We start from the raw sequence: 21932 nt of genomic DNA on the forward strand, positions 1-21932 counted from the left end.
CAGCTCAACATATTTTTCTTATTTTGAACACTAAGTAAAATTACTCCTTGCACCCCTCATCGGTTAAGTCACATTTATCCATTTCCCGTTGTATGTAAATTGCTCTGAACCCCTAGTAGCTAGGTCATGCCTATGTAAAGGCTACAAATACATAAAATAAATACATTTCTCATATATACCAAACCACAATCAACCTCCTTTCAGTCATGCATTTCGAACGGCACCTAAGAACCTGAAGTAGGAGCACTTGATGATTTGCTTGAGGTGTGAAGCGTAATATGAATGACTATAGGTCACTACCACACAGAGCAACACAAAACACGTTTTTACCATGCATGCACAATAACAATTACACTCACAACACATTGCATACGTTCAATGACATTTAACATTACCACACACACCCCAACCACACCTTAATTCACACACACAATCAAATATATATAACTATATATATGCATATATATGCATACATAAAATATTTTACTTTCTCTTAGTCCTACCCTTCGGGGAACCCTAAAAATCCGTTACTACCCCCCATCACTAGCCCTCCCTGAAGACTATCTTTAAACACTACACCCTCAGAACCCTAAACGTCCCTTAGTACTCCTATACACCACCCATCCCTGAAACCCTTTACTATCCCTTACCTCTACTCATCTCTGAGCCCTAACAACCACTTACTACGCCATACACTACCAACCCCTGAATCCTAAAACACCCTTGGTACACATATGCACCCCCCATCCCTGAAAATAGAAGTAGCATTGAAGAGAGTGATCTTCGTAGCGTCCCTCAATATGTCGGCCGTGAACTGTTTCTACCATATAATGGTATTTTGTGTCTTTAGTGGTGCACGCGATCTTGAATCTGAAATAGTCATTGTTTCCAAACGTACGGTCTGTTATTTCTTTCTGTTGTATCATATAGCTCAACTGTATGGAAATGCTTCTGGAGCTTGGTTGTATAATTGTTTTATAATAGAACTCAACTGCGTGGAAATGCTTCTGGAGGTTGTTTGTATAATTTTTTTATAATACTGCTCAACTGCGGGGTAGTGCTTTTGGAGCTTGGTTGTATAGTTTTTTTTATAATACTGATCAACTTCGGGGTAGTACTTTCGGAGCTTGGTTGTATCATTTTTAGGTCTTGCTGAGCCAGCGCATGCGCTGCGAGAAATTTAGTAAATGGGCTTTTAAAAGTGCTACTAGAGGCTTTTTCTGGTCTCAAGCTTGCGGGCACGTGCGCAGCCGCCATGTGGGTGTCTGTCATGGCTCATTAAGCCTTGCGTACCTCTCTCTGCGCTTCAATTCCCACCCTCTCCCCCACCACAGATTGCGTCACTCTGCTGGCCTCCACTCCCTACCACCCACCTACCCCTCGCCCCGGCTCTCTATACTGCAGCAGGACATTACCGGCTTGTTAACTATGAGCACGAGGCGCGCGCGTGGCCAATGCTTTTTTTTTTTTTTTAACTGCACAGCGCCATCCTTTTTAGGTGATTGGAAATGGAAAGCACAGGCTGCCCCTGTCACAGGAACAACACTCTCGCGTTCCTTTTCTGCTCCGCATAACTGGGAATGTGTGCTTGAGCGAGCCTGTGCTGTGCTCAGGTTTTCATCATTTGACTGCAGTGTTTCCTTCCAGAAACTCTGACCTACTGTACATTTGTTTCTTGCCTTTTGACCGTGGTATACATTAGGCGCCAGGTTTCTTTCTGCTCACGTGCACTTCCCTCCCATTAGTCTGCGTGAGGTCCCCTTTATGTGGCGCGGCAGGTTCACCTTTTTTGCTATCTACCCCGGTTGCTACGTAACGGTTGCTAAACCTACATTTAGTAACTGTGCGTAAATCCTTGCGTTTAGCCATTTGTAATCGAGGTTCGAAGATTCCTTTTTTATTTTTTATTAATGAGGTTCTGCTTTTTTTAAGTGTGTTTCAGTTAAGTAATCCAGCAGTCTCCCGACCTCAATCCCCTCACTCAACCACTGGCTGCTGAGTGATGGGTTATCCTCAACCATCAAGGTGCAGGGCCCGGCTGCCCCTGCGGCACTGGTGCGTGCCTGCACCGCTTCCCTCTGGTGTATTTCTCGCTCTTGCCACCAGTCCCTGTCCTTGTGCTACTAGCCACATCGATCTGGAAATATGACGCTGTATGATAATGCATACCACATCCATGACATTAAGGCATTAATCTCCAAACCTGGATTTTCTTAATGGATATAATTGTACATAGCCTCCTTGCCCCAATCCTGTCGAACGAAGGTTTGCATTTTACTATTGATATAATTTTCTTATCATGAACAAAATAAAATACAGTGAAACACATGTCTCTAGCTTTTAGACATAGATTCTGCTATGTCATGTCTGCTGTAAAAAGGGAACTGAGATACCACCCTTGTGTTTTTTCTGCACTCAAAAACAAACAATGCCTACATAAGTCGGTAAGCTTGTTTGGCCGTTATCACTTTTTATACAAAATATACTTTTCACATAATGGTGCTGTGAGTGAAAGCACAGACAAGAGGACTGGGCACATGGGGTCTGTGTTGCGCGTGCCATAGGGTCAAGTTGGTCCTGCACGAGTCTTTCTGTGAGCAGCCCTTTTGGTGTTGTGGACTGGTCTGCTCCACACGCCTCTACTACCGGGCCTGAATTGCTTAATCCCAAAAGGGTACTGTCTTGCGAGGTTGTATTATGTGTTTCTAGCCCCTACTACAACATGTGCAGCATGGGTTGCGGTCTTCCGCTTTGCAACAGCTGTCACTCCCTGGGTCATTAGGGTCTGACTGGCTGGACTTGTTTCCTAGTTTTCTGGTGGTTCTTCGCCTCTCCATTCTGCGTCTTCCTACCTGTGCATCCGAGGTTACCTAAGTTACGTCAGGCCTGGCCTATGTCTTGGTCCCCTCACAGTCCCGGACCCCTTGGTACCTGGCAACGGACGGCATAGTTACAGGGTGACCTCATCATTTCTACACAGTGAGTGGTTTGATTAAAGGTCTGTTCGCACACAGGGATTTCCGGAGATCTCTAGTAAGTGGTAAATAAAGTAAGAGTAGTTGGGCGTACTAGGTTTAATTTTACTAGGTCACCATTTGTCTGATCATATCAGGATGTACAGATGGGCACTGCGCTGGTGTCTTCCCATCTCTTGGGCATCAAACCAGTGGTTTCGGCATCTCACAATTCTTTAAAAATTGTGTCTTTTAAATGGGCTGTGTTTCCATTGAGTGGGCCACTGAGCTGGAAGCATGTCACTCAAGGGGCCTTTCCGAGCACTGCATGCAAATATGCTTATGTTCCTGATTTAGAATGGAGGCTGGATTTTTTTTAACTTGTACATTATGTACCCCATATGCACTTAAACGACTGTAAATAATTTAAAAGAAGTGGCCCGAGAACAATTTTGACTTACGGCTGGATTATCAGTTACTGCATTTTACTGGCTCTGCCATCTGCACTACAAGCCTCCATTCTAATGCATTGCTCAGCTTTAAAACGTGCCCTTTCTACGGCTCAATAAGTTGCACGTTTGCACTGCGCCATATGCACTTTACTTAACTGCTTGATGACTGCAGATGATCTAATCGACTCACAAATGAATTCAGGGAGAGATTGTTGGGTAGTGGGGTTTAGGAAATACTCACGCTACACTTTATTACTCTAGCGATGCAAGAATTATACTCCTGTTTCGGGGGTCACTTTGTAGGCCTTATCTGTTCGTTTTTCTAAACTTAATATATTTTGTTGTTTGAAAAAACTTTAAAAGGTTCAAATGAACATAGCTTACAAAAACGATATTTAAAAATGTGTAGCTACTACTGGTGTGTTGGGGTTTAGGCCATTTCTAAACTTTATTATAACTTTTCAAGATGCTGCACAGCAGGTACGCTGCTGCACAACACAGCTTAAAGACATTGGCAAAGCCAATAGCTCGGGCTAAACCCTTACAAGGTCCCAAAGGCGAGACCTTTTGGCTATGCCAATGCTTGTTTTATAATACTGCTGAACTCCAGTGGAGTGCTTGTGGAACCGGGTTGTATAATTGTTTTATAATACTGCTCAACTGTGGGGTAGTGCTTTCGGAGCCTGGTTGTATGCTTGTTCAGCACGCTCAGACAGCAGTTACCTGTAGACCCTAGTGATGGCGGCAGCAGGATCCCCACCAAGAGTGTTGAGCTGCATTACCTGAACGTACATCTGAGCGGCTAATACGTTGTTCAGTCTTCATTTAAAAACAAAGCTGTACCTTAAACAATGCTGAGAAATGGTGTATTGCCAAGTGAGTTTTGTGTTAGAGTGAACAACTCTCCTATATTCTTTTACAGAGCAGTTGCTGGTTGGGCTGAAGGACAAAGACACCATTGTCAGATGGTCCGCAGCTAAAGGGTAAGCTAACCTTCCTGTGGTCTATTGTAAATAGAAATTAATAGCTTCATTCCTGGCACAGACAGCAGTTGAAGGCTTTTCACAGTTGCTTAAGCAAACATTGCCTGCCACGGATTAATAATGCCGGAGGGAACCTTGTTCGCCTCTGCTTTTCAGCTTCCATTTCCTACTCCGTTGAATGGAGTGGCTGCCACGATTTAACACTGATCCTTGGTCCGCACCAGAATCTATTCCTCTTGAAATCCTGGATAAATGAAGAATACACACATGGCTTGCAACGAGATGCTCCAGTTGACAGACTGAGCAGAAGTATGGAACAATTTACTCCGAGTAGGCTATAGGTTGAGGATCACTGTTATGAAAATATTATGGAAATATCGATGATGTGCTTGGGATTGTTATGGGCGCTGGAGCAAACATTTGGTTAAAAGGGTCAAAATGAAATGCTAAAAGGAAAGCATGGATAGCTCTTTTCTGATGCTTTGCCATGACTGTTCCTGTGTGTGTGAAACCGCGACAGGATGCAGGAACATGTGGGAAGCTTACTTTCGTCACAAACATGCTACCCCAGAAAGCTTCTTAACAGTATAAGAGTGGTGGGGTTTGAAGAATGGCTGGTTCTTTCTTACTTGTACCTGAGACCTATGTTACCCTGAAGAAAAATGAAGTTTCTCTTTAAGGGGGCTGGAATTACCTGTATCAAGGAAAAGTTGTTCACCTCATGAGATCCCTGGAGTAGGTAGATTGCTGTCTGTAAAAGATTACTGAACAATTGAAAATTATCCTTGTGGTTTTTTTTTAGGGGCGGGATTGGGGGCAGTCAGCCTTGTCCCTTTCTTCCTGCTCTGGACTAGAATTCAAGGAAACAATTACAACATGTTGGAGGGAAAACTAAATCCTGACCTCATTTCTGAAATAATGTTTTGTACCTTCGGCCTCTTTACTGCACTAAGGACTCAATATTTACATCAAAGTTTAGAACATCTGTAGGTCTAGCCTCCTGTCTGTGCATAACACCACATATCACCAATTCCAGTCTGCTACAAGTTTGGCTAAACAGTAACTCCATTTTAAGGATTATTGTCCGATATCTTTTGTTAAACTTCATCATGATATGGTAATTCTCAGGAGGCTAAAAATAGAGAATCCTAATTTTAGTACAATTTCCTACGTAATCACAATAGAATCATGGTGGTCTGAGTGTTCTACCCTGCCTCTTTGTGTTGTTTTCCTACGTTACCCTAGCCTGACAGGGCTCAAAGTCCTATGGTGCCTATCAGTCAGTTCATGATCCTATACAGGCAGACATCTTAAAGATTTTAAGGACCTGGGCCAAATTTAATTTGGAGTCCACCTGCTCAGAACAACTTTGAATTTATTATACATTTTAGGGTCATTCACTCTTTTAGCAACTATGGTCGGATCAGCAACAACTCTTTTCCTTGTCCAGATTAGATCTGGGCACAACCTGGCACAAAACAGTGTTTTTCAGCACCAGATAATTAAAAAGACCGGTGGCGTAAACAAGGCTACTGCATGTGGTGCGTGGACCAGTGGATTGGTGTTTCACCCTTTGGGCCTGTGCTATGAGGGGTATTTTTTTCTCCTTGTGGAATAGGAACTCTAAGTCAATGGAACTAGGCAATGATTGTACCAGCCATCAGCTGCATCATGTGGACAGTGCAGTCATGGAGGGAGCAAATAATGTCTCTCTGCACTTAGCAACGGCACATGGTCTACCTGCCAGAAAAGCCGAAAGACTTGTGGTCCGCCTAATTCTTCTACCCACAATGTGTGTTGTAGCTAGTCTGTCATCACCATTTGGGAATATCGTGCTGATGGGTGTTTTTTGTTTACTGCACTGCCTGTGCTGCGTGAGCCAGGTATTTGGACTCACAAGGCAGCAGGCTGTGATTGAATCTGCTGGTGATGCAATCACAGATGGGGCGCACAATGCCTATATTTATTACATAATTAGCACATGCTGGCCCTATGCACTTTAAAAGGTTGGAGTGCTTGCCGAATCTAACCAGATAAAATAGGTATTTTCTTTAATCCCCGTATCTCTCAGGCAGGGAGGAGCTGGCTGCACAGCTGGCGCTGTCTAAAAAATAAAAATAAAATGCTTAAACAGTCTATTTAACTCATTTACAGCTTGGGACCAGCCCCAAAGCTTAAGTGAGGGGGGCCTGGACCATAGCCACTTTGTCCATACCTTAAAACATCTCTGTTTAAGGGGTGCCATGCATGACGGGCACCCCTTCTGTCTGAATGTAGGCATGTTCCAAGAACAGGAGCTAAGCCCCTTTCATTATCTTCCCTACATCCATCGTATCCATGTAGTTACCCAACCGTTTGGCAGGCCTACAGCCTCTCTGTGTTCAGATTTGGAGTAGAGGTTGACTAGCGGAACAGGTAGTCAGATCTGTCCTAGAAACGGAGGCATTTAGGTGCACCCAGAAAAAAAATGCAAACACCTATTACTAGATGGTGATTATGCAACACAGTTCACACCGCCGAACACCAATAGGACCCAATTTTCTCCTCAGTCAGCAACATCACAGGTAAAAAAGACAGCAACTATGATCTTGGCAGACCATGTCCTCGTCTGTTTTAGCATATCCATTCCTCCACATCACAGACCTACCACCACCGGAACTGCACTCTGCAGCTGGAAAAGCATCTCTGAGCAACGGCCCGAACACACCAGCAACTTACTGAAAGCCATCAAAAACTCAGCAGCTGGATCACCACATGCTCTGACACCCTCGCTTCCCGCAAGCGCAACCCAACGCCAAGAGTCCAATCACAGGCCAGCTGGTACACAGAAGCCCACCGGCTGATGAGACGCCATTGCAAGCACCTGGAGCGCAAATGGAGAACAAATCGAGACACTACATATAAAGGCTCCACAACCAGCAGGTACGGTAAAACAAGCACACAGCTCTTGCAGATTGCATAGATGCCAGCACTAATAGCAGCATGGAAAGCTTCACCATCAATAAAGATTTCACCACGCATCCTGTCACCTCCAGCAACATTACCCCCTTGAAAGACCTTTGCAACAAGCTCTCTGAATTCTTCTGTAACAAAATCACTTCCCTATACAGAAACTTCGACCCTCATCTAGACCCTGTCACCATCACAACTCGGCTTTCCACCACAGCTAAAGAATGAAGTCTGCCATCACTACCGTCAAAATATGCTGCTACCAAAAAGACCATCCATTCTGGTGCTCCATCTGATCCTTGCACCCACCACGCCTTTACAAGAGGACTAGTACCGATCATTGAAGCTCTAACACCTATCCTCAACTCCATTGACACAGCCACATTCCTGGACACCTGCAAGCATCCCTCTGTCATGCCCCGGGTTAAAAAGCCATCTGCTGACCCATGCATTCTTTCCAACTACAGGCCCATCTTTCAGCAACCATACTCAACAAAGGTCTTAGAGAAACTAATCAACAACACTTCACTGATCACCTCAGCCACTTCCTCAAAGCCATGCAGTCCAGATTCAGGCCAAAACAGTGCAGAAACACAGTCCTCATAGCCAGAGATTATAACCCTCATTCTCCTAGACCTCTCTACAACAAATGAAACTGTCTCGCACCCCATCCCAAAATGGCGCTGGATCTTCTCTTTCTTAACGGATAGAAAAAAAACTGTCAGCTTGGCACCTTACTCTTCGGAAGCTAGCAAACTCATCTGCAGAGAGCATCTCGCCTCATCTCTAAGCTCCACCCTCTTCAATGCATACATAATCCCTCCGGTCAACAACATCCTCTCCTATGCAGGTGACATGCAACTCATACTCCCCTTCTCGTACAAGATTCCCCAATCTAAGAAACAAGTTCACGCCTGCATGACCTAAGCCACTAACTCGATGAAAGCCAACTGTCTCAAGCTTAACACCGTCAAGACAGAAGTAGAAATCTTCGCAGGAACACCTCACCATGGGACTCCAAATGGTTGCCAGCTGAACTTAGACCCAGAAACCTCAGAATAATCATCAATAGCAAATTGTATGCAACCGCACAAGTCAGTGCTGCTTACACACCCTGAAGATGCTGAGGAACAATTCAAATGCCTCCCAAGTAACACTAGAAAAACAGTTTTAGGCCGTAGTCACCAGCAAGTTGGACTGTGGGAACACCCTCTGTGCTGGGATCACAAAGTAACTCACTAGAAGATTACAAACCATCTATTACTCGGCAGCCAAACTCATCCTCAACCTCCTACACAGTGTTGCATCATATTACCCTTAGAGAACTACACTGGCTCCCGATAAACTCTTCATACACATAGTCTGGGAACTACACAACTCATGCCCCACCTATGTGAACAGTCGCATCCCCTTCCACCAACTAACCAGGCATCTCCATTCCGCAGGACTCATGCTCACACACATCCCATGCGGACACAAAACCAGATCAGGAGGATGGGAATTTTAGTACCTCGCTCCTATAGTGTGGAACAACCTTCATCTCCACATCAGAGCATCCTCCTCTCGTCTTGAATTCTGCAGGAAGCTGAAGATCTGACTTTTCAATTAACCTACCTACCATAGGCAGGGCTAGGCACACACATTCTGGTCAGCGCCAGGATACACTTGTGTGTGAAAGTGCGCTTTACAAAGACTCATAACATAACAAACAAAATAATTATTTTTAAACGATCCCATAATAAACTAGAAGCCATAATCTGTGAGGAGCATTTGCAGAAACAGAAAATTAGTGATATTCCTGATACCTCATTGATTCATTGGCACCAACTGACTTTTATTGGATCAATGTTTTCCTTAAATTTCAGGAATTCCTCATATCTTGTAGTTTTCACTTTTTCTGCTGACTCTGGTAAATAAAATTGAAAGTCTTAAAACTCACCTCTCGTGTTGACACTGAATTAATGAATTATGGTCATTTTACTTGTTTACCTTTCTGTTCTTGTGTGGGCACATCAATAAGCATATAGTGGTATGTACATGAATTTTTTCTGTACTATTAAGACATATGTACTGGCTCAAAGACATTATATAGATCTCGAAATAAACCAGTTCTGCATTTTCCTGTTGTATAGGATTGGACGATTGACTGGGCGGCTTCCCAAAGAGTTGGCAGACGATGTTGTTGGGTCAGTGCTTGACTGTTTCAGGTAAGCTTGTGGGAATTAAATGAACACACCTTGCCCATAAGTAGGAAGTCTTAGCCACAAATGCTGTATAAGGGTAGAATGGGCCAGACATGGTCTCCTCGGGTATGTGGAGAGTGGAGGGAGAGAATTACAAGGGCCGAGAAGTCCCCTAAAAGAAAAGAAGCAATGATAAACATAAAAATAAAAATGTGTGGTAATGATTTCTTGGTAGTGGGTATTATTTCAACGCATTGAAATAGTCTGTATATTTATTTCGGAATATATAATAGGCACAGGCCCCATGAAATATACACCACACACTAACTATATTAAGCGCTTTCATCCAAGAATCCAGGCTTGCACATTTCCACAAAAGGGACACTTGTGTTTTCACTTCAAAGACTATAAGCACAAGATTTAATAAAGTATTTATCTGAAGTCAGTGAAAGTGTTCAAAGTGAAAACTCTCCATTAAGAGCTGCGCGGTTGATGCTGTATGTTTGTGTTTTAATTTTGAATATCGAAACTGTATTGCAATGTATGAGGGTAAGACAGTGCCAATGCTGGTTATCGTTCTTTTGATATAAACCTTTTCTTCATCACAGCGGTTTATTTTTTTTTATCATTGCCGTGTAAATTGTCCCTTTTCGCCCAATGGCCATTTATTTTAGGCCAAAAAATTCATTTTTTTCGAGTTTAAAACCCACTCTCTAGCACAATGACGACCCCATTGGAATTTACAATGCTTGAATTTAGGCCTGGATATGCCAGCACATCAACTCGCATACCATTACTCTGCACCAATGTCAGAGCAATTAACAATGTTAGTTTACGCCTAGATGATGTGAAAATTAAATGATATAACAAAATAAATAAATAAATAAATAAATAAACATGCTTGAGTGACTTTGGCTCATTGGGGCCAGCCTTAACAACCCAAACCCTGCCACTGTAGTGCGTGGTTGCATGCAATTCAATGTACTTTGTGGCTTTCAGGGGGTTGCTGGCAATTTTTTCAGTTCAGGGATAAGACTCTCTCCTCTTAACACTATTACAAGGCTCAAAAGGACTGCTTTCCCAGAACCAGTAGGGTCACTCTAAAAAATCTCCAAGCTATAGTTTTGCATAAAAAATTGTAAATTCTGCATGTTTCCAAAAAATTCCAAAATAGTACAGAACAGTGTTTGCTGATATATGTACACATATTGTTCCAAGCAATGCTGGAAAATTCTGATCAAATAGCGGAATAAAATAAATGAAGGATATCTGTTTAACTCTGTTCAGTGCCGCTCTTCTCCACACCCCCTTCTGCTTCCACAGCCTCTTCATTTGTGCCCCCCATGTGATTAGTAATCTAAACCTTAGTGGCCGAAAGACAAAGTAAAAAATCTGAGATTTTATTTGAAAGACTACAGATTTCTGATTTTTCAGTGAGTCTGCAAAGAAATTCTGAGTACTTTAGGAATCTTTTCCAATTCTAGATTTCATATAATATTACAAAAAGGTAACTGCATATGCGAAATTTCTACAATATAGAACGTTCTGCATGGCTTAATGTGATGCAAATGTGTATATGCTATTGTAACTTTTCTCTTTTTAGTTTAGGGTATAAAATTCTTCTCGATATAGATCTCACCCCCCCTTAACCCCAGTTAAAAACTAGGGTCTGGCCTTTTCCTTTCAATTATCAACCACAGATGGGTACTTAGGCCAACATGAGTGTATTTACTTTTGCTCCAGAGCATTTAATTGTTGATCATCATGGTTATTTGGCATGGCTTCCACGATGTCCTTCAAGAGAGCTGTGGCTTTTTGAGTACTGCGGTCGACATGTTACCGGGTTGAATTAAACACTGACTTGGGGAGTGGTTTGGCTATGGCTTTGAGTCTGATTTAATTTCCAGATACTTCTGAGAGATCAACCTGCACTGGGCCTCTAGGCCCCCCTCTACAGAAGGAGTTGTCATACTTAAAGGGACCGAGCGGCAAGTGCTCGACTGCTATGCTGTATCTCGTGCTACATTCTTGGATCAATGTATGTTTAGTTGCTTGCTTAGGCCCCATAGAACTGCTATACTCTGTTTGTGGGATCGCCAACCATCTATGCTGACAAGTTACCTTGTGACAGTGGCAAAGCCCAAGTAGACACAGTTATTTTAGAGATTAGTTGAACAAAGGTTATCAGAAATGAGTCACTGAATCTTCAAACCTTCAGTTGAAGCTCAAACTGCTCTCGGCGTATGTAAATCCCTTGAGGCTGTTACTGCCTCTCCCTCACGCACGCCCAGTATGTGCCTGGGCGGCCTGAATGTGCACATGCCAAGGCACTGCAACGCTGCCGGATAAAGGGCAAGGCCTTGGGTTGATTGTCACCATTTGTCAGAATAACGTTGTTTCCAAGTTTATGATCATTGCTTTTTCTGAGTCATTATCAATCGACTGTGGGGTTCCGCAGGGCTCCCTCTTGAGTCCGACCTTTTTAGGTCGAGCATTGAAGACCTCTTGAATGTCCTTTAGTATATACATATTATATACTTATATGTACTTTGTGGGCTCTGGAGATCAGCCCTAGGACTTGTCTGCTTCCGCTTAGGGACTTTTTTTCTGTTCAACTGCCTCTTTTTGACTGTCTACAGAGAGAACGGTCGACGGAGGTCAGTAAAATACCAGAATTGCTTTCTGCTGAGGGACTTTCTTTTTTAAATTTTTCTGGCAACTGCCTCTATTTAACTTACTTGATAGAAAGCTACCAGCAGAGGTCTGTGAAATACTGGAATCACTTTAGCATTCTCTAGATTCCAGTCCAAAGAAATTGTCTTCCACGAGCATCTATAGACAATAATATTGTTTTCAAATCTTGTATTTTCAGTGATATGAACACCGAAGGCCCTGATTTTATAATAAAAACAGAGCTTTGGACTATACCATTTCCCGCTGAAAGGCAATATTTCTCTCCATATGTTCCCATACCTGGTGTGTCACGCAGTTTGGTGCTTACTTTCCCTCCATGTTAACCCTTTCGATGCTGATGACGAGCTCAGCTCGTCATCACCCACGGGTGTCGTGTGCTGATGACGAGCTGAGCTCGTCATGGTGCCACTAAAATGGCATTTTCCAGCACAGGGGGGGGGGAAACGCCCAGCAGCCATGTGGTTAAAGAACAGTAGATGTTTCAGCACCCAGGCTAATGTGCTGCACAGCTACATACATATAAGATCCCAAAGCAAGACCGATAGCACTGCAAATGCTTTTTAATATGTATTTTAGCTCTGTTTTGGCTTTACTCTGCTTCCATATTCTGATAACACCTAGTTGTTGTTTTCAGTTTCCCCTGATCATAGAGGAGCCCTGGGCCCTCTCAGGAGCTGCCTCTACTCTATTTCGAACTGGATGGGACAAAATTGGCTGCATCTCAATGGGGTGGGGGGGTAGAACAGAAGTCCAAGTGGTGGGAAATCAGGCTCATCTTTGGTCCATTGACAATTGACTGGTGAATGGACGATCTTGGCCCTTTCCCTCCCGCTAAACCCTTCTGTTAAGAATCTTGGGATCTGGATTGAGGCTTATCTCACTGTGGATCTCTAGATCAAAAAGTTGTCCACCTGTTGCTTAGGCCTCTGAGAAGTCTCAAGAAGTTTCTCTGGACCTTACCTGATTCCAACCAAAATGTCCTATGGGAATGTTCTTACTTGTGCGCATCACACTCTTCCTTTACGTGTTTACAGACTGTCCAAAATGCTTCAGCCTGGTTACTCTTACACATTCCTGGCACCAATGCATCTCCTACCAGCCCTTGACTGGTCATCAGTGAAAAAAGTATTCAATTTAAGACCTTGTTTTGACTTCTGGGACTGCTCAGGATCTGGCCTGCGGTATCAGAAATGTTTTCCAGCCATACCTTTCTACCAGAGCACCAAGATCGCCAATTCCAAATGGCTATTCTGCCTACGTTGAGCAGAGTCAGAAATGGGCAGTCAACGCTTTAACTATCTCGCAGCCACACTTCGAAATGCCCTTCTTTCTCAGCTCTGCCGTAGTAATAGTGAGACTATTTCCAGAAAACAGTTAAAAACTTGGCTTTGTTTAAGTTCAGTGGGGGTACTGTCATGGCTTTTTCAGTCATTCACGCTGAGAAGCCGGAGCCCTGTCAGGACAGCTTTGCACTTTAAAAATCAAAAACGTACATTATTACTGCCATCGCTATTCCCAGAAATCCTATTACTGTGATAGGTAAAGCACCATGAGCATGTTCATGCCAGAATCGACACTACTGTTGTATATGTTGCACCATTGCTGGCTAAAGCCCATGTTGCCACTTTGTTACACTAAGAGTTATCCATGAATTAACTGGTTGCATTCCCAGCACTTTGTAAAAGGATGCATCCCAGGCTCAACTACTCCAATTGTTTTCCCATAGAGCACTACACCTTCCAGGACATGTTCCTACATCCACTCCTGAAATGATATGTTGCTCTTCCAATCCTGACTGAGATTATTGACAGCCCCTATCCCCCTTTAAGATTACCTACTCCTTTCCCATACCACTGAGGTCCCTCTTGTTGACTATAATTCCATCTCTCTGAGTTTTCCTGCTCCTGCAACCACTTATTAAAGGTAGTAGAAGACCTAGTGGAACCAGGCCTTCAAGTTGGAAAAACGTTACCGTGACGTGGTGGGTGGGTCTGTGTGTGTAGGAGGTTGGGTTAGAATTGCAGGAATATTCGCCTGGAGCTTTTCCACTCTGATGAAATGTATCACTGATTATTCCTCTGTAGTGTGCGCCCCAGCAAATGCACAGAGTGTATACCCCACCATCAAAGCCAAAGCCTCTGTTCCCTAGTACATCCATCCCAAGTACAGAGTAAGCAGTGCCTGCGCTACGCTGGCCACCTCTTCCTCGTCCACAACATAGTTCCAAAGCCGCCTTTTCCTTCCCCTATCATTTCTTGCCACTCCTTGTCCCCACTTTGAAGGCTGAAATCCTGATCAAGCCCCCATGGGAATCAAACCAAAGAATTTCAGCGTGCTTGCTCTGATTTGCAGCACTTCCATTCCCAAAATTAATAATCTTGCATCCATTTTAAGATCTTGCCCAAAGACTGCAATAACTTTTTCTCCTGACTCGTGTAATAAAAATCCCAAATAAACAATTCAGATGTAAATACATGCATGCATACATAGGTAGTCAGGCTGTTCGTCAGCTCCCTTCTTCCATTGATTGGTTCAGCTGTAATGTACGTTTTGCACCTTCCCATCAAAGTATACAGCAAAGGGTCAGTCCACTAAAGCCATTGGCTCTCTTCCACTGATTGATGACATTTTTTCCAAATCACATGTGCTCATCTGGCTAAAAAGAAAAGTACTTAAGTGGCAGTGCTAGTAGGCCAATACTTTAATTTGCCAATACTTTTCTCCTATTCTTTATCCTATTTTACTTTTTGAAGTCATTCTTGTGTTTTAAACTGTCTGCAGATAACAATAATTCCAAGCCAAGAGTGCCTTTTTGGGCTGATAAGATGAATGTATTCATGTAATGTGCATTAGAACTCAAAATAGTTTCCTTACCTGTTCTAAGTGCACTTGTGTGCTAAAAGTTGTCCATTCTGTTATATTAAAGTTATATGCAATGGATTTTTAAAAAAAACATTTTTATTGCTACCATGTGCCTCCGGGTTTAGATAGTGGAATGTTTTCTTTTTTCTATTTCTCTTTGTCGCATATGCTTGTAATAAACCTATTTTTTGCTTTTCTTGGGAATTCAGTTGTCTTCTCGTATAACTTAATAAGTAATGCTCTGTTTCTTAAAAATGTTGTCGTTCCAGTTCATGTGTACCTTTTAGTAATGGAAGCTCCAAGGAGTCCCAAGTGCATTAGTGGACCCAGTGTATGGTTTCTTTGACAGTAGAGTCAGTGTTAAAAATATATTTGTTATACTTCCAGTCAATAATAAATAGAGCATCACTGTGCGTCGGTGTCTTCAGTATCCACCCTTCACCATGAACCGTGGCACTTTAATGACCCATATGTTCTATAACTGGGGTTTCTATACTATTATCTGAATGCCTCCGAGGAATGCGTCTACTAATGAACAACCTTTCGTGCTTTTCATTTTTTTATTTTAACTAGCTAGCCCCTGTGTCATTTTTTAAAGATCTTTATTTTCGCAAAGTTGTTAGGGTTCTTGGTGGCTTGACAGCATTGCTTTGCTTTTCTTTATCCCCCTCTGTGACCGAACTGACGAAGCTCCATGTCGGTTTCCCTTAGCACCGGTCCCGAGTTTCCTGGTTACAGGACCTCCAGCAAAGTGTTCCTTATTTCACGAGAAAGTAATGGAGTGAGGGAGGGAGGTAGGGTATCCTCTCTAAAAATACAGCAGTAACTCAGCCCTGCGACCTGTAGATCCCACCCGGGACGTAGCCAGAATGTAGTTGTATGCCCTCAGTTCGGCCAGTTCAGATGTCTGTATGTAAATTCACTTCTTTTATTCTCATTGGGGGGGGGGGGGGGGGGGGGGGGGGCCTGAACGTTCAAAACTGTAGGACAACAATGGCGTTACCGAGAGTGTTTGCTACTGTTTCTTGGCACAAAAGCGCTCCTATTAACCGAAGAAAGGTGTCTGTCCCCCTGCCTGCTATTCGTCAGCCTTCTGCCACATCCTGAAATGAATATCATTAGCTCGCTGCAGTGACTCTCGGCGTGCTGCTTCAGCTAATAAACTAAGCAAATATCGCCTGCAAGACGCTCCACAAACAGAAAAATACAGCCCGGAGGTGTCGTTTTTATTAAGAAACGTTCAGCAGGGCAGGCAGGGCTCTCTGTTCTACTCTGACATTGCTGCTCTCCCTTTCTTTATCATTTTGTTCAGAAACACCTTTGGGGACTAAAAGCTGTATCTTGTGACAAAGATGGATCTCTGGTTGTGCCATGCCATATGACGTGTATGGCAGGTTAGGTGTTGGTGCCAAAGCTGTATGTGAGGACCCGACCGCACTCTCAGATTCTATTGGGGTGCCTGAGGAGAAACACGGGTTGCCTGGTGGCACCTAAGTGATATTTCTGGTTCCTGCGTGGCACCAAAAGAAAATCAAGTTTATGTCACATACTGTGTGCTAAAAGTCATACAAGGACGAGAGGCGCAGGCATGCAGATTTAATTAGCAGCAGGCGTGCGAAGTACATGGCAGCTGCTGTAGAAGAAGCTGTATGAGGAAATAAGAAATAGGTTTAAAGTAAAGAGGTGGCTTTGAAAGACTGTCAGAACGTGCAGAGCACGAACAAGATTTGGGCGAGGCTGTCTGCCCTACCAAAGGGTTTCACAGCATCGGGCAAGAAAAAAAGGTCGTAGGAGGTAAAGAAGCAAGCACAGGAAGCCTAGCATGTGATCTTTCAAGACAACTTCCAGTTTAGCCAAAGCATCAGATGAGGAGTTAACATGGGATCTTTCCTAATTTGTAATCTCTGTCGCTTTTTTTCATATAGTATTACACACTCCATTTACGTGGCTTTTTTGTGTTTTAGATTGTCATGGAGGTTTGTATAGTACGGGTTCCGCCTGTAGCAGTATCTGCTCTTTGAGATTCCACTAAACCCCTGCATGGGACTTTAAGGTGGCTGCCCCTGCCTCCATATTGTTTGGGTTTCCAGTTTCTTGACATAAAAGTTGCGCTGCTATGCCTTAACGTGCTGCAGTCTGATTGCGTGTGTTATTCACAAATCTAAGAAAGGGGAGGCCTGGAGTCTTATTATTAGTCCATTAGTTCTGGCTCTAAATCATTATAAACTTGTAGGTATCCCTGCAACTAGTTGTGGCAAAAAACTTTTAAAACTGTTATGTAAAATAGTTTTACATGCCAGAGCTGTGCATGTAGTTTTGCACCATAAGTGACTTACCCTGTCCCTTATTGAATGTGCTGCCTCGATAGTTCTCTAATTTTGACCGACCTGTTTGGATTGCAATATGTTTCGGTAAGTGATTTTGCTTATGCACAGCCTCTGGCCTTTTTGTGTAAGCTGATCAGAATAACTTCTGCCTCTTGTTACTATGTTCACACCTGCACTCTGTTGCCATCAGTCAAAGGTCCCTCTGGAACTTGCTGGATTGAATTCAGAGTGAGGGTGCACCAAACCTTGGTGGCATTGAATGTAATCACCGGAAAGGGAGGTAAGTACAGGGGCTACCTGGTGCACTATCAAGCATTCTTTCTGTCAGCAGAGGTATGGGGTTAGCAAGACCTTCCCTTGGAGGCCACTGGCACTGGAACTACACAATTGATGCAACCCTAGGGAAGGGTAAAGTAGGTGGTTACGAGTGATTTAACCGCAGGAAAGGGTAAAGTAGCTGGTTACAAGACATTTTTCCTCAGCTAACCTGTCGAAGCTTCCCATTTTGTCAGGCCCAAGGAGGTGAACGAGGGCTCAGCAGAAAAAGGACCTCGAGATCTAGACTCTCATCTGAGTCACAGACTGCATTGCACTATTGAGTTGAGCCAAACTCTGTGCATGGAATCTGCAAATGGGTGTGTCGACTGTGTCTCCTGCTACGTTGAAGATATCGAAGGATAACTTATTCATTTGCCCTGCATATGGGTATTTGTAAGAAGAGTCGGGTACTGCTCCTCCCATATGCTGTCTGCCATAATCTCAGTTTGCAGGCAGCAGTAGAAAACGAGCACCACCTAGTCACAAAGTATAGAACATCAGCACAAGATGAAACACCTGTCAGGTCTCATCCATCGCTAAGGCTTATCAGTAGTCTTGTAGGAGCAATAGGAAAAAGCAAAAGCACTGAGAAGTTGTGGCTCCTATGACAATCATCTCTATGGACGCCCAATACCTCCAATCCTTTTGGAAAGTATCCCCCAAACCAGAGTCTCACCGCACCAAGGAGTATGCGACTCCAGCTCCTTCTCATTTGGTTCACTTCCTTGCTATCTTTCCTATTGGTGTTGTGGACTCCATGGTCAAATTTGTCAAGCACTTCGGATCGGAAGGTACTAAACTCTTCCCGGCTTTACACAGATCTGGCTCAGGTTTCACCTTTTCAATCTGTCCTTGATAGCTTCTTCTTCCTTGATGCTCAAATTGCAAAGTTTAAAGGCTAGTGGTAGACCCCCGTGGTTGCAGTCAGCCTCCCCCACTGTCTGTGTTATGTTTTGACAATGAAGGTTTGAGATTTGGAAGAAACAGTTAGCAAAGTTAAGACTCGCTTAAAGACAGCAGGGTAGCTGGAAGACTTAAAGCGTTGAACATCGGTCTCAGCCTTAGTTAAGAGGAGGACTTTGCGGAACAGGGGGAACATCAGACCAACCAGAAAGGGAAGATCATGAGGGCAACATTTCAGAGCAGTATAAGAAGAGTCCATACCCGAAAAATGTAGCGGGTCAGCATTCTTGGCTGCATGGTTCCCGCTGGCATTAGTTGGCTTACCCTTCGATTCCCTCACCTTTTTAGTTTTTCCCTTCAAGCGGTCTCTGACTTTTTCCTTCCCCTACCTCTTTCAACCCTGTATATTTGTCGGGAATGCACCAGTTAACGCTTACTGTGCATGCAGCTTCCTTGTATGTGCCCCCTCACTAGTAGTGAGGTAGAGGTAGTCTCTTGACTCTGACAGTAATCCTCCAATCTCCCTTTGAGGACTGCCCGAGAGATGGAATGGTAACACGACCTACCAGCTCAGTCCAGAACAGGGAAAAAGGAATAGGAGCAGGGACAGTGCACGCAAAACACACCATGCCAGCAAGGACCCCTCACAGGAGATTCCTTCTTCGGGAAAGCATTGTAATAAGCGGCCTCCGAATCGGGACTGAAGACCCTAAATGAACTAGTGTCACACTGACAATTAATATATATATATATATATGAGGGATCCAAAGGGACATATTACTGGGTACTTTAGTGGGCATGGCGGTATTGAACCTGAAGGCAACAGAAAACACACAGAGACCCAGCAGCTCCAAGAGAATTGCCAGACAAGGCAGTGGTAGGGTAGGGGGCAAAGAGACCAAGAAAAATGAAGCACAGGAATTTAGCAGGAGGTAAGTCTACCTGGGGGGCAGTAAACACAAACCGGGAAAGGGAGCAACATAAGTAAATTGTGGCAAATTCTATATTGATGGACCAACTAAGCTAGAGGGAGCGCCATACAATAATTTCTAAAGTCACCAGGCACCATCTTTCTAGTATGTAGCGTTTTTATAGCATCCTGGTGGGGCTGTGCTCCCACTGTTGGCTCTGACCTGGATTTGTCTGTCCTTCCCCTTCTTTGTATGAGCCAGCTACCAAGAACAGGTAGTCGACAGCCTCCAACCCTTCCCTCTCATCCGTGGATCTCTTGGACCGAAACAGACGTGCACCTATGTCTCTTTCCCAGTGTGTCCATAGATGTAATCCTGACAACCCTCAGCTGTGTTATTTGTGTTTGCCTACTAAAAATTCTCATCAGAATTTGACTCCAGACTCTTGGCAGTTTTTGGACTTTGGGGTCTTGGTGTACCCAAGCCTCCTGGGATCGTTATGGGCTATCTTCATCGTAGCATTGTATAAGAATTAAATACTGGGCAGGGAATTGCTTAGTATGTATGATCAATCCCCATATTCACAAAGATTGCCTTTATGTATTTCTTATAGACAAGCCACCACACAAGTCCGTTATGGAGAGACATTGCCTGTTACCAGAGGATGAGGCCTGTTAGAGACAAGTCAAGAGCTCCGTGTTTCTCTCTCCATTCTGATATATCATTTACCCTTGGAAAGATTGTGTTGTGATGGTAGTTCTCTCTTTTTGTGGTAGATCTGAGGATTATTGTCAGAGTTTGTCACCTCGTACCCACATCCTCTTCAGAATTGTGGCATTCGGGTGGTTATGCTGGTGTGAACTTTGCAACTCCTGTAATTCCTGTGCAGCTCCCAGTCCATAACACCAATCTTCCGCATTGAGAATTTATTTTTGAAACACAGAATTTATTCTTACAAGTTTGGTGTATGGCTGTTAAAACCAATGGAATACGTCCTCCAAACTTTTGGTACACTCAAAGGAAACGCTTTAACAATGCTTCCTTTCACTGTTCAGAGATGACTGCTGGGCCGGCAGTCATCTCTAAATTTGGCATGTGGAGTACTGTTGAAATGGCAGAGACAATGTCCTCCGCCACCCCGCCAATGTCCTCCTTCTCCCAAAGTCTAGATGTCCATCAGAGCTATTCATTTAAAAAAATAATAGGTATATATTCCCAGATAGGTAGGGCAGTTAGTATCAAACTCCGTTTTAAAAAGTAATGGTACCATTCAGGACCAAGATGCAGCCAAATCATTTTAATTAAGGATTACGCAGTGCTGTGCTCTGGTGCAAAAAGTGCTGTAAATCAATAGACCAGGCTTTTCTACGGGGTAAAGATTGCAAGTCCCCCACAATCTGCAGAAATCCTTACTTGAATCTCAGTTCATTTACTGTGTTGCAGAATATCAAGCATGCTGTGATAAATCTGCCAATTACCCTAGTTTCTTAACAGCTCTCACTGAAAGGGACTAAGAATTGAATCAGAATGCCAGTACTGTTAAGAACCTGTAAAAAACCCTCCCTCGCAAAAGTGATCTGGGATTCTAAACCCAGAAAATTGAACTTCCTGGTTGTTAGGGGAAATCTGCCTAGTGGTGAGTTAATGCAGTAATCATGGATCTGATCATTGGTGATTGGATAACCCTGTACACAGCTTAGGAGGGACCAGTTTCAGTCCTAACTGTTTCAGAGCCTATGTTCAGGTAATCGTCTGGTGCACCAAACCAAGCTGCAATCTACTGACAAGCCTCAAATAGGGCAAAACCGCTATTGGGCGGCTTTTATTCCAGTTCAGGTAGGACCTGGTCTGGCAGTTCCATTGAGCTGTTTCTAATGGACCAGGGTAAGATTGATTTCATATGGCAGGGGCGTTACACAGGCCCCTGCAGCCCCTACCGTGAAGGGAGAGGCCCAAGCTGCAGGGGGCCCCCTCAATACAGTACTCTGGCCTGATAGCTCCGGATTAAATCCTGATCGGGGGCCCTCTGTGTACCTTGCAGGGGGGGGGGGGGGCGGCTCAACTTTCGTTATGCCACTGTCATATGGCTGGATCCAAACTGAGGTAGCATGGTGGGCAAAAAGCAGGATGAGTTGGAACGCCACCTGAGCGATTGCTAGCGGCTGGACTTATTGCAAGAATTTCTCTTATCACTTTTTGTGTTTTTGAAAATATCTTTGGGACCTCTTCTCACTCCCTTTGCAATTGTACAAAGCCATCCACATTGACAAAGTACAGTGGCCAAATGTTATCTTCCAACTGTGTCAATGGAGCAAAGGACACTAGAGACATCCTTTATTCAATTTGATGTATCGCCATCACGTGTCTCTGCCTCTATCTGCTACAAATTACGTTTT

General features: G+C 43.7%; 1 protein-coding gene across 3 annotated transcripts in view; it reads left to right on the forward strand.

Moving 5' to 3' along the window:
- The window catches only part of TBCD (tubulin folding cofactor D), a 2218561-nt gene that overhangs the window by 567813 nt on the left and 1628816 nt on the right, over positions 1–21932 (forward strand). For all 3 annotated transcript variants that reach the window (XM_086930600.1, XM_086930601.1, XM_086930602.1), the window contains 2 exons: positions 4329–4389; positions 9471–9545. In XM_086930600.1, coding sequence (XP_086786726.1) covers positions 4329–4389; positions 9471–9545 — 136 coding nt within the window. The remainder of the gene's footprint in view (positions 1–4328; positions 4390–9470; positions 9546–21932) is intronic.

Source organism: Lissotriton vulgaris, chromosome 7, assembly GCF_964263255.1.
Source record: "Lissotriton vulgaris chromosome 7, aLisVul1.2, whole genome shotgun sequence".
Classification (NCBI taxonomy): Eukaryota; Metazoa; Chordata; class Amphibia; order Caudata; family Salamandridae; genus Lissotriton; species Lissotriton vulgaris.